The 12,297-nt window shown below is 34.4% G+C and overlaps 4 protein-coding genes and 1 non-coding gene across 5 annotated transcripts; 2 read left to right on the forward strand and 3 right to left on the reverse strand.

Moving 5' to 3' along the window:
* Positions 1-1,361: 1,361 nt before the first annotated feature.
* On the reverse strand, positions 1,362-1,434 carry HYPBUDRAFT_t29. Its single transcript has one exon. It is a non-coding gene; the product is annotated as a tRNA-Ala (tRNA).
* Positions 1,435-1,968: 534 nt separating this feature from the next.
* On the reverse strand, positions 1,969-3,750 carry HYPBUDRAFT_151116 (proline specific permease). Its single transcript, XM_020220336.1, has one exon. The coding sequence runs from the start codon at positions 3,648-3,650 to the stop codon at positions 1,974-1,976; it is 1,677 nt and encodes a 558-aa protein (XP_020078347.1). The 5' UTR covers positions 3,651-3,750; the 3' UTR covers positions 1,969-1,973.
* Positions 3,751-5,046: 1,296 nt separating this feature from the next.
* RPL4B (60S ribosomal protein uL4) lies at positions 5,047-6,484 on the forward strand. Its single transcript, XM_020220337.1, has one exon. The coding sequence runs from the start codon at positions 5,309-5,311 to the stop codon at positions 6,398-6,400; it is 1,092 nt and encodes a 363-aa protein (XP_020078348.1). The 5' UTR covers positions 5,047-5,308; the 3' UTR covers positions 6,401-6,484.
* A 237-nt stretch (positions 6,485-6,721) lies between these two features.
* On the reverse strand, positions 6,722-7,261 carry RBE1 (sterol-binding protein; the record flags this gene model as incomplete). Its single annotated transcript, XM_020218162.1, has 1 exon — positions 6,722-7,261. A coding segment is annotated over one exon (540 nt), but the record flags the coding sequence as incomplete, so codon positions are not given.
* A 2,194-nt stretch (positions 7,262-9,455) lies between these two features.
* IML2 (Iml2p) lies at positions 9,456-12,164 on the forward strand (the record flags this gene model as incomplete). Its single annotated transcript, XM_020218135.1, has 2 exons — positions 9,456-10,347; positions 10,621-12,164. The coding sequence occupies 2 exons, from the start codon at positions 9,456-9,458 to the stop codon at positions 12,162-12,164; spliced, it is 2,436 nt and encodes an 811-aa protein (XP_020078350.1).
* Positions 12,165-12,297: the final 133 nt, after the last annotated feature.

A 12,297-nucleotide genomic window follows, 5' to 3' on the forward strand; every position in this document is an offset into this window, starting at 1 on the left:
GATTAAGCTTAAGTATCCAAAGCCAATTTGTAAATATTATATAGAAATATTTATTACCGAATATAAAGAACTCTCTATAGGTCGACGACCATGCTTCAACCAATTAGAAGCATCACTTTGGTCCACGGCCCACGTCGAGTAGAAGATTTTTCCATTTAATATGGAAATGCCTATTTATTTATATATGCACATTATCATAATGCCTCATTTATGGATTAACAAAAATTTTAAATATAATTTGTTTCTTCATTTGATGATGTATTGTGCCTATCAATATAGATAGGCCAGTACATCATCTGCAGGCCTTCAAGGCCTGACATATATCAGGTCTGATTGGGTCCACCTGAGCTAAATTAAACATCAAAGAAGGCACTGCTGCATGCTCAATCTCCAATAGATCAGTAGAGAAATTTCTGAACTAAAGTTTCCCAAATTCAGGGGGATGGGGAGCAGTAAGTTCAATAAGTGTGAACAAGGGCACGGTTTGAGACGGTTTATTGAGAAGTTCCTAGTTCTAAGAAACCGATCGAAACGTGAAAATCGGAGCTTTTAGGAGCTCAGGCTATAATCATGTATAAATCAATAACAGCCTTTTATTAATTGGCACACTCTGTCGTGTTTAAAAAGTAGTCGAAGCAAGTTTTTGGATCAAATTTACCAACTTTGGTCATTTTCGCAGCCAATGGCGCTAGGTTTTGAGCCATAATCTATATCGAGCGTAACACCTCATAAATTTTCAATTACATGAAACCATACCATAAAGTATCTCTATCAGGTTATGTGGGTAGATCAGACCTCTATCGACATAAATCTATAATAAATACATAGACATATATCCCAGTACGGACGACAATAACATACTCAATAAGATATTAGCTAGATACATACTAATAACTGATTATGGAGTGGATTAATTTATTATATAGATTAATCTTTTTGCTGTTATTCAAAGGGAGGAAATAACATATTATAACTAATAATAATATAACAAAAGCAGAACATAAAATACATTTTAAAAGATAGAATGTATATTCATGGACATCGCCCATACTTCTATCCAATAACCAATGAGAACATTAACAGAGGTCCACGCTCCACGAAGAGGCATAAGAGATTTTTTTCATTAACATGGAATTGCCTACTTATTTATACGTACATGTATTATGATACTAGTTGCTATGATATAACAAAAGATGTTTGTAACATCTCTTTCTTAGACTTCAGCTTGATCATGTATTTGATCTGTTTTGACATAAATCAGAGCGGACCGCATTGACAGACTTCATTGTCTTATAATCTCTCAAACGGATTTCCCCTTTCAATTGGTAAAAAAAAGTATATTGAAGACGATTTTCAAAAAATGGACGAGTTGGGAGTCGAACCCAAGACCTTTCGCATGCTAAGCGAACGCGCTACCAACTACGCCACACGCCCAATTTATAAATGCAGATTTTACATGGTCTTCTAAGTTAGCAAATTTTACTTTTAGTTAAAATTTACAATGTAAAAAAAAAATTTGAAATCCAAGTCTTCCATTCATTAAATCCTATTCATAGGCTTCAATATCAAAATAATTCCTGTGAGGGTGATAATTACGTTTGTAGAATGAAATTTGTGCTTGTTTTTGCAAGAGTAATATAAATATATCACCGCGATGAATTAAACCACATAACATATAGAAAGATATATGAAAAAAAAAATAGAAAGAAATACACAGGAACTACTTTGAGATGTCCAATGGGTTGACAGAGCTTCAATGAAATTATGAATACAAGAAAATGAATGATTTCGTAGATATTTATTTGTTTGGGATTGAGAATTTTGGGATTTTACCATAAAAATTGCAAAAACCTACAAAAAATTGAAATGACCACATTAAAATTATTGATAAAGAATAGTTTAATATTATATAAAATATATATAAAAAAAGAACAAACAAGAATTGAAAAGTATATAAAAGAGGAATCAACCACCTAAACAATTATAAGCCATGCTTTTTCAGCTAAATTACGAGGAACAACTTCAGGATAAGAAGCATCTTCAGCTTCGAATTCATCCAAACCTTCAAAAGAAACTTCTTCTAAAGGAGTTAACCATCTTTTTTCACCTTTAATGAAATAAGAATATAAACGACGGCCTAAGTAAAGAACAAAAACAAAGATAAAAGTGACATAAGCAGCAAAGAAATCAGCAACGTTAAAATCAAAGAAAACAGCGTAACCATTAGTAAGGGTAAGTAAAGAAATAAATACAATAACGATATAAGCACCATAAGGTTGAAGAGGAGTACGTAAAGGAACACGATCAGATAAATTATGAACCACAATAGCTTTACGCCATCTAATATAAGCAAAAGCAACCCCAACCCAAGCAATAAAACCAGAAATGGTACTGATATTTGAAAGCCAAGTGAAAACTTGAGCAGAAGTAGAAGAAACGTTTAAATAAGCTAAACAAGTAACACAAGAGTTAGCAAGAACAGCAACATAAGGAACTTGATAACGATTAGTTTTAGCAAAAATCTTTGGGGCCAAACCACGTTTAGATAAGGAGAAGAGAGATCTTGAAGCAGCATATAAGAAGGAACTACCAGCAGAAGCAGCAGAAGTTAAGACGACGGCATTAATGATTTGATTCAAGACTGGGATACCAGCGTTTTGAATACCCAAGACAAAAGGAGAAGCGGAAGCATTTCCTGAAGTATTAAGTAATTCTGGACTTCTTGAGTCAGCAATAATACCAATGATTAAAGAACCAAAGATATAGAAAAATGCCAAACGATAAATAAAACTGTTAGCAGCCTTTTTAATATTTCTTCTTGGTCTTTCAACTTCGGAAGCACCAGCGACAATTAATTCTGGAGAACAGATAAAAGAATAACCAGCTTTAATGATAGAAGTCCAAACTGATAAGAAACGGCCGGTGTCACCTTTAACTAAATGTTGATGGAAAGCATTACCATTTTTCCAATATCTAAAACCCAAACGATCATGAGTTGGACCACCCCCGAAAAACAAGACAATACCTAAGATGATTAAACCAGTCAAGGTGATTAATTTTATTGAACCAAACCAAAATTCAGATTCACCATAAAATTTAACTGGAGCCATATTCAAAGCAATTAATAAAACCAAAAATATAGTAATCCAAACTGCTGGATGGACATCAGAAAAATAATCGAAAAGTGCCGGTAAGATACTAACTTCAGAAGCAGATAAAATAGCAAAAGCATAAACATAATTATAACCAAAGGCAAAACCAAGATCGGGGTGTAAATAATCATTTATAAAAGCACCAGCACCAGAACCACTTTTACTAGTTGATAAGAAACAAGACATTTCTGCTAAAATATTCATAACAAAATAAACAATACCTGATAAAAAAATGTAACCAAGTAGAAGAGGACCTGGACCCGTTGCTGCTAAAGATGCACCACTACCAACAAATAACCCAGTACCAATGGCACCACTAAGAGATATAAGTGCCAAATGACGACTTTTCATACCTCTATGTAATTTTTCTTCGGATTCATTTTCAATTTTTTCACCAGTCTTTTCATCGAAGCTAACTATTCTTGAATTTGCAACTGAGATTGAATCATCAGCACCTTCAGAAACGTTAAATGAGTAGAAGTCTTTATTATCTTTCATGATTAAAAATGTATATAATCAGAATAGAAAATGTTTTAGGAAAAGCAAAATGAAAAAAAGGAATAGGATATAACTCCAGATATATATACATAAATATACGAACAGTGATCAATGCCGACAATAAATGACTTAGATAATACAATCAGATAGTTGAAAGGTTATATCTTATCTATAGAAATTTTGCGCAGTAAAGCCCCATACAAACAGAAGAAAAAAAAAATAAACAGGCAAAATATCAACCTTTCTTTAGAGTGGTTACAGATACACCAAGACGTACGGAGTAGCGGAGTACCCCTCAATGGAACCGGTAATGGGTGGGCAGGTCATGTCAAGGTACGGTGTTTGCCAAAAGGGTACCCCTCTAGCAGCAGCTGCCGTGTATTTCATCGCAAAAAGTTTTTGCAAAAAACTTTTGCAATAGAGAAAAAAGAAGGAAGGAAGAGTTTTTCCATCTGGCTGCTAAACTCTGTAGATAGTCTATCAATCTTATCTCTATGTAGATAAAGCGGTGATCAAGTAGTTGTCAGTGACTGATTCAATAAACTTTGTGAATTGAACAAATTGAGGATTGTGTAAGTGAATGGACAAAATGCCGTGATTGACCATCGCCTTTCATTACCTTTATTTCAATTTGTTTGTCACTTGTTAATTTGAACTTTTCCCACTCTTACACCACTTCTTGTTATTATTCTTGGTATGATTGCGGTGTATCCTGTCTACGATTCTGTCTATGATCCAGTATGGATCCAGTATGGATCCAGTTTAGTATCAAGTCCAGTTCCAATTCTGGTATATAATGGCATAAAGATGAGATGAGATGTCCCATAAGGTGATACTAGGCGATGCGCGCACCCTACAAACCATTCTTCCGTGGATTTTTAATTGGCCCGTTATTCTTATCAATAAGTCTTGATGCGTTGATCTGGTCAATTGTGTCTTAATTATATTCCGTCCGGTCAATATCGTACTTATGCAAATGACTAGTTCATCACTATTTAGTAGATGGATTTAGGTTCTGGTTTTATTTTTTATGTCAAAAGGCCAACGCTCGCTTCTCAGTTCCAATTCTTTTTTATTCTCGCCTAACTATTACTAGACTCAAGTTAATTAATTTTATCTTTCAAATATCATTATTTAAATTGTTCTTTGTGGGGTATCGTTCTATGTTGCGTACCGAATTACCTTTTCAAGCCTTGTCTATCATCAGGGGAATCGAACCATTTTTTGTAAAACGTTCGTATGTCTAATTCTTACAATAAGTTTAAGCAATGAAACTTCGTAAACTCACCGTATGATTCAGTTCTCAATTTGTACCACTAGTGCTGTAACTACCTTATTACTGTATTACTTCTTTTACTATTGTATTACTTCTTTTATTGTTGTATTACTTCTATTACTATTGCATTACTGTAATACTAAAGATGGTTTGGGTGCTAAAGCTGTCACGTGCACATTTTCAGATGTACGGATGTAATTCTTCGACCCCGTGCGGGTAACTTTTTTGGGTTTCTCATTCTTGTTTCTGTCGGGCCCTCACACGACCACAATAACGCTCTCTTCTCACTGGAAAATTTTTCACTTTATTAAATGAAAAATAAAAATGAATAATTTCACTTCCTCTTCTCTTCTTTCTTCATCACATTATACACTTATCAAAGATGTCTACTCGTCCTCAAGTTTCTGTCATCTCCGCTAAAGGTGAACAAACCTCCACTCAATTACCATTACCAGCTGTCTTCTCTGCTCCAGTCAGACCAGATTTAGTCCACTCTGTTTTCGTTAGAGTTAACAAAAACAAGAGACAAGCTTACGCTGTTTCTGAAAAAGCCGGTCACCAAACCTCCGCTGAATCATGGGGTACCGGTAGAGCTGTTGCCAGAATTCCAAGAGTTGGTGGTGGTGGTACTCACCGTTCTGGTCAAGCTGCCTTTGGTAACATGTGTAGAGGTGGTCGTATGTTTGCTCCAACTAAAACTTGGAGAAAATGGCACATCAAAGTTAACCATAACGAAAAACGTTATGCTACTGCTTCCGCCATTGCTGCTTCTGCTGTTACTTCTTTAGTTTTAGCTAGAGGTCACAGAGTTGAACAAGTTAAAGAATTACCTTTAGTTGTTTCTAACGATTTCGAATCTGTTACCAAAACTAAAGATGCCGTTGCTGTCTTAAAATCTATTGGTGCTCACAAAGATTTAATTAAAGTTATTAAATCTAAAAAATTGAGAGCCGGTAAAGGTAAATTGAGAGGTAGAAGATTCACTCAAAGAAGAGGTCCATTAGTTGTTTACGCTCATGACAATGGTCTTACTAAAGCTTTAAGAAACATTCCAGGTGTTGAAACTTCTGATGTTAAACACTTAGGTTTATTACAATTAGCTCCAGGTGCTCACTTAGGTAGATTTGTTATCTGGACCCAAGGTGCTTTCGAATCTTTAGATTCCGTTTACGGTTCTGATTCTACTAAATCTATTAAATCTGGTTACACTTTACCATCTAACATCATTTCTAACACTGATGTTACCAGATTAATCAACTCTGCTGAAGTCCAAGCCGTCGTTAGACCAGCTGGTCAACCATCTCAAAAGAAGACTCACGTCTTAAAGAAGAACCCATTGAAGAACAAACAAGTCTTATTAAGATTAAACCCATACGCCAAGGCCTTCTCTGCTGAAAAATTAGGTTCTGCTAAAGTTGAAAAATCTAAAGCTAAACCATCTAAAGGTCAATTCTCCGCTGTCTTAAGAGATTAAATTTATTAAATTATTTTTTAATCATTTAATATATTTTTGTCCTTTATTGAACACGGAAATTTTATATAATTTTGTATATTGAAGTAATTAATATAAAATTTTCTATATATATGTGCTGTGTAAGACTTACTATTTTTTTTTTTTTTTTTTTTTTTTTTCATTGAAGTNAAGAAGTTAACCAAATAATTTAATTTATTAATATACAAACAATTTATAATATAGAAATATGAGAACCGAATAAACCTTTGAAATACCGTAAAGAAAAATGAAAAAGCATGTTGAAAGTCATTATAAATAATAATAAATTTAAGTCAAGCTTTATTAACTTGAACTTGGTTTAATGACATTTTCAGCAAAGAAATTTTTATGGGTTTTTGGATCTGTTCCAACAATGTTACCTCTAGTGTCAGAATATTCACAGATGGTATATTGTTTCCAAGAGTTATTACAATCAACTTTAGCACATCCCATTTGACTACTTGATTGCCAAACAAGTTGAGTATAATGACCAGTTTTTTCAGAAAAACCTGGATTAGAGAAGTCATAGTATTTAATTTCATCATACCAAGCATCAACTGGATCTTTACCACCAGAGTAACCAGCAGCTAAGTTTTCACCGTATGGACCGTCAGAATGAATTAATTGAACGTTATCACAAGAGAACGAAGATTTAGCATAATCAGCGGCGTATTGAGCAAGAGTGTTATTCCAGACTAATGCTTGAGCACCAGAAAGAGCTCTTTTAGTGTTATGTTCATCCAAGATTTCTTGTTCAAAATCGTTAAGATTCGAGGAAGAAGAAGAAGATGATGAAGGTGCAGATGAAGTGGTTGAAGTAGCAGGTGCAGTTGAAGAAGTTAAAGTGGTTGGAGTAGCAGAAGTTTGTTGAGTTTGAGAGGTGGTTTCAGCTTGAGTTGGTTGAGCAGATGAAGTTTCAGCTTGAGTTGGTTGGGCTTCAGTTTGGGCTTCAGTTGGTTGTGAATCAGTTTGAGCGTCAGTTGGTTGGGCAGATGAAGTTTCAGCTTGAGTTGGTTGAGAATCAGTTTGAGCATCAGTTGGAGCATCGGTTGGAGCATCAGTTGGTTGAGCATCGGTTTGTTCATCAGTTGAAGTAATTGAAGTTTCAGTTGGTTGGGCATCAGGTTGAGCATTAGTTGAGGTTTCAGCATTTGCTTGACCATCAGGAAGAGTTGAAGTTTTAGTAGTAGTCAGAGTTGTTGGAGAACCATTAACTACAATGACGGTAGTTTCAACTTTGGTGACAGTATTGGTAGTATAAGTTTTCCATTGAGTTGAAGTTGGAGCAGTATGATATCTTGTTATAAGAGCTGGAGCAGCTTGAGCTATCGATAATAAGACAGAGGAAGCAAAGATTAAACTATTGAATTTCATTTTAAAGAAGGACTAACGAATGGATAGTTTTGGACTAGGATAAAGAAAGAATGTAGTTGGGCACTAAGTAAAGAAGGAATATGGTTAGAAACTAAGATAAAGAAGGAATGTAGTTAGAAACTAAGATAAAGAAAGAATGTAGTTAGAAACTAATGAATGAACGAAAGTGATTAAAAAAGAAGAAAGGAAACTTGAATCATTGCAAGGAATACCTGATACCTTTATAGAAAATCAGTATTAGATCTTGCTCAGATCAGTTATGGTAAGGTACAACCAGCAGCAACAAGGTTGAGTTGAAAACCAAGGTCCAAGCCAGCAGAACAATGATCGTAACGGCCTTCAACTAAATGATACCCAGCAATATGAAGTAATTAGATCAAGTATAGCAAATCATTGAAAAAAAAAAATATTTTTTAAAAATACAGAGTACAAACACCACCACCACTTGAAAAAGTAAGTGAATCCAGCTCTGGGAATAATGCACACAAATCAGGCAGGTGGCCACCCAACCAGACTCGACCAGGGACTCCACATGAGCCATGGAAGCACTAATGGGGAACCCAGAGCAAAAACACGCAGACAAAGAGCAAATCCTGCTGGGTCAAAAACCTAAAGGAAATCCTTCATTGACAGATGAAGAAAGATAACAATCCCACAAAAGCAACCGTTAGCTGTACCAGTGGGCAGATCTAAGACTTTACCGAAAGACTAACTTCCGGGGTGATGAATGGCTATTTGCATGCAATCAATCCCCAATGGGGTTTGTTAGTGCTGGCTATTTGGTTGTGAAAAGTTAATGCCAGCCTTCGCGTAAACTGCAAAAAAAGATACCTGCCTTTGCGACCGCAAAACGTAACCTGCAATCCGCCATAAAAGATCCGTACATCCAATAACCGACCCTATTATTAGAACATCCACCAATACATTGATCTATTTATATATTCATATATTCATATAGTCATATATTCATATGTATATAAACATATATGAGCTACTTGAACATTACTGATGATACGTAAGAGGCGATAGGTTTAGTTGTAATATGCTCATATGGTTATATGATGATACTGATAAGATACGAGGAATACCTTCACTCGTGTAGCTGTTTTAGTGCCTTGTTCGTCTGACACGCTGTTCTCTCATCGTTCAAAGACTGGAGTACTGCCTCTTATGCTAACGTGAGTGAAGCCTAATCTGGACTAATCCTCCATCTATTTTACCTCCCTTGGAAAAGATCAGTTGGCTAGATTAATACACTATCTAGTGAAGACTGTTATGGGACTGTTATGTGACTATCGCCATTCATCTATATACCTTCAGATGATGACTTTATTGTTAATCTCGTATATTGTAGTGGTTGAACGATTGTAGAGGTTTGGAGGTGTTTTTCTTTTTCTCTATGTTTGTTTTTCTGTTACGCAGTCTTTTGATCCAATGGGTAATTTTTCAAAAAGACACTAGGCAAACATTTATGAAACATTAACTTGTTCAAATTCTGCTTTTGAAACGTATCTTCTAGAATATATATCCTTGTCTTGGAGGGTTAATCTAGTGATCAGTTCAATTTGGTCGTAAAAGGCAAGTTTTAAAAGCTTTTATTCACTCTTTCTCTTTTTAATTGGTCTTTGATCTTCCAAATTTCCGCTTTTTCCATCAAGCTATAATGTTTAAAGGCTTAAGAAAGAAAGCATCAGTTTTACTGATATCTTCCCAACTGCTGCAATCCAGTGTTGCTGATACAAACTCTACGGTTTCAAAAGATTCTAGTTCATATGAAAAAATCTTAAAACAAGTTCATGATTTTGAAATTGCCTTGCAAGCAATGGATTATTTATTGGATGATCGTTCTGAAGAAGGTACTGACTTATTAAAAATTGAATCAGAAAAACACTCATCCAATAATTCAGATCAACCAGCTGCTATTTTCCCCTTAGCATTAGGTGTAATGCAATTTATAGAAGCAACTTTAGGATTTGAACCTGAAGTTATGGCAAAGGCTCAAACAACATTATCAGAAGCAGAACAAGCTTCTTTAAATAATTCAAAATATAACATTAAAAATCAATTAGCTACTTCTCATATATACCCTCCGGGTACTGAATTTCAAGTTACCCATGCTGAATCAACTCTTCTTAATGCTTTAGTTATGTTATTACATGAAAATAACGGAATGGTGGAAGGAGCCAAAGCTCTTTTCAAATTAAGAAAAGCTTACCAAACTTTAGATTCAGTTTATAAAAAGATCAAAGAACTGGAACCGGCTTTTAATAAAAATTTATCAAAATTTAAAAAACAAGCAAATCAACAAAATCAAAATGGTAAAAATATTAGTACTGTTGATTTACCCGGGTTTGATACTTCTAATAATAGTTCAACCACTTCTTTACCACAAGAAATTAAATTAATGAAAGATTTAGAAAAAGTTTATCAAATGAGGAAAGCAAGAGTAGAAGGTACTAGTTTAGAAGGTATTTCAAAACAAAATCAACAGAATATTAACTTATTTAAAAATAATAGTGCATCAGCTTCTGCGGCCTCTTTATCAAGAAAACCAAGTAATTATTCTTTATTGGATAAACCAAGTATCAATAAATCAAGACCCGCTTCTCCAAATCCTCAAACAATTCTGCAAAATTCAAAATTTCTTAATCCTCCTCTAAACTCAAAAAATTCTAAAATCCCTGAATCTCAAAATAATGAATCAGATGATGATGATGATGATGATATGTTTTCAGATGCTCTTGATACTCAATTCGATGATTATTTTAATAATGGTTCAATCTCAAATAGTTTTGCTCCAACAACAGCAAATTCATTACTCTCAACAGTAACTTCAAATTCTTCTGATATTTCAAATACAAATGATAATCATTTACATGTATCAACAATTGATGAATTCATTCATTCAGGAGTCCAATTGTGTTTTGGGATTCTTCAAGTGGTATTATCTTTAATCCCCCCAACAATTGGTAAAGTATTATCAATTGTTGGTTTTAGAGGTGACCGTATCACTGGTTTACGTATGTTATGGAGAACTGCCATCACTAGTAGAAATATTCATGGTGAATTGGCTTTATTATGTCTTCTTGTTTTATATGATGGTCCGATCCAATTTGTGGATTTTGGATTCCAAACCCCTGATCAATATGACTCAAACGTTAAATCAATTATCCCAATTATTGATTTATCCAGTATCACCGACTCTGATCTTGATAAAATCATGAGAAATCCTGCGTTATATACAACTCAATTACTCACCAAAGCTAGAAAATTCTTTCCTCATAATGCATTATGGATCTTACAAGAAGGTAGAATCTTAGCCTCTCAAGGTAAATTAAAAGACGCTACCCATTTAATGCAAAGTTTTACTGATGACCCAAACAATAAAATCCAAATGTTACAAGTAAAATCATTACTTGTCTTTGATAGGGCAATGTTGTATGCTTTTAATCAAGAATTCGATTCTGCTGCAGAAGATTTCCTTAGCTTGGTGAAGTTAAGCTCGTGGAGTCAAGGTGTTTACCTATATTTAGCTGGTTCTTGTTATTTAGCTCAATGGAGAATGATTAAACTTGGATTGGTAGAATATGATGAATCAGAACGTGACAATTTACTAACAATGTATGCTCAAAAAGCTGAACGCTATATCAAAGAAGCTCCTACTTACGTTCCTGGTCATGGTCATAACGCTTCTCAGAAAAAGGGTGGTATTGGTGGATCCAATAAACAAATGCCTTTTGATAAATTCTTATTAAGAAAATATAAAAATATCGAAACCAATACAAAGAAATACCCCGAACTTTCATTTGTCGAATGCATTGGTACTTCTCCAATTCACGAACTTGTTTATTTTTGGAACGGTTATAACAGAATGCAACCTCGTGATTTGGAAATAAGTTATAAAGTTTTAGGTTTTACGGGTGCACCAAATACTGAAGCTTCTTTAAACTCGCATGAATTCGACTATTCTTCAATTGAAGAAACAAAAGATGAAGCCATGGTGAGATATTTCTTACAAGCCATTACTTTAAGACAGTTAGGAAAATGGAAAGAAGGTTTAAAACTTCTCGATTCTCATGTTATCTCTCGTTATGTAACTCAAGATTCACCAGCTGGTTTTAAATTTAGTCGTTTGACTTATAGCCCTTATTTATACCCAACTGCTCTTTATGAAAAATCCATGTTTGTTTGGCTTTTCAATTCTACTGCACCAGATGCAGATATTAAGAATGCCATCAAAGAAAGTCAAGCATGGATGAAAAAGGCTGAAATAGTCTCAGACGTCGGTGATTACGAATTAAGTACAAGAACCAGTATGAGAATAAAGGCAGCTGGTGACAGGTTAGACCAATTGAGTATCGAACGAGCTTGATTTATATTTATAATTCTTTAACCTTATTGTGTATATTTTCCTTTTAGATAAAGAGACTGCATAATTTTTATATATAAGTTCATTTTAATATTTACTGCTTAAACAATTATATTGATCGTGGCTGCGACGATGA

Source organism: Hyphopichia burtonii, assembly GCF_001661395.1.
Source record: "Hyphopichia burtonii NRRL Y-1933 unplaced genomic scaffold HYPBUscaffold_1, whole genome shotgun sequence".
NCBI classification, from domain to species: domain Eukaryota; kingdom Fungi; phylum Ascomycota; class Pichiomycetes; order Serinales; family Debaryomycetaceae; genus Hyphopichia; species Hyphopichia burtonii.

What these genes read in the sequence shown, in the direction of transcription:
- HYPBUDRAFT_151116 (XM_020220336.1), bottom strand. Translation starts at nt 3,650, where the DNA reads ATGAAAGATAATAAAGACTTCTACTCATTTAACGTTTCTGAAGGTGCT.
- RPL4B (XM_020220337.1), top strand. Translation starts at nt 5,309, where the DNA reads ATGTCTACTCGTCCTCAAGTTTCTGTCATCTCCGCTAAAGGTGAACAA.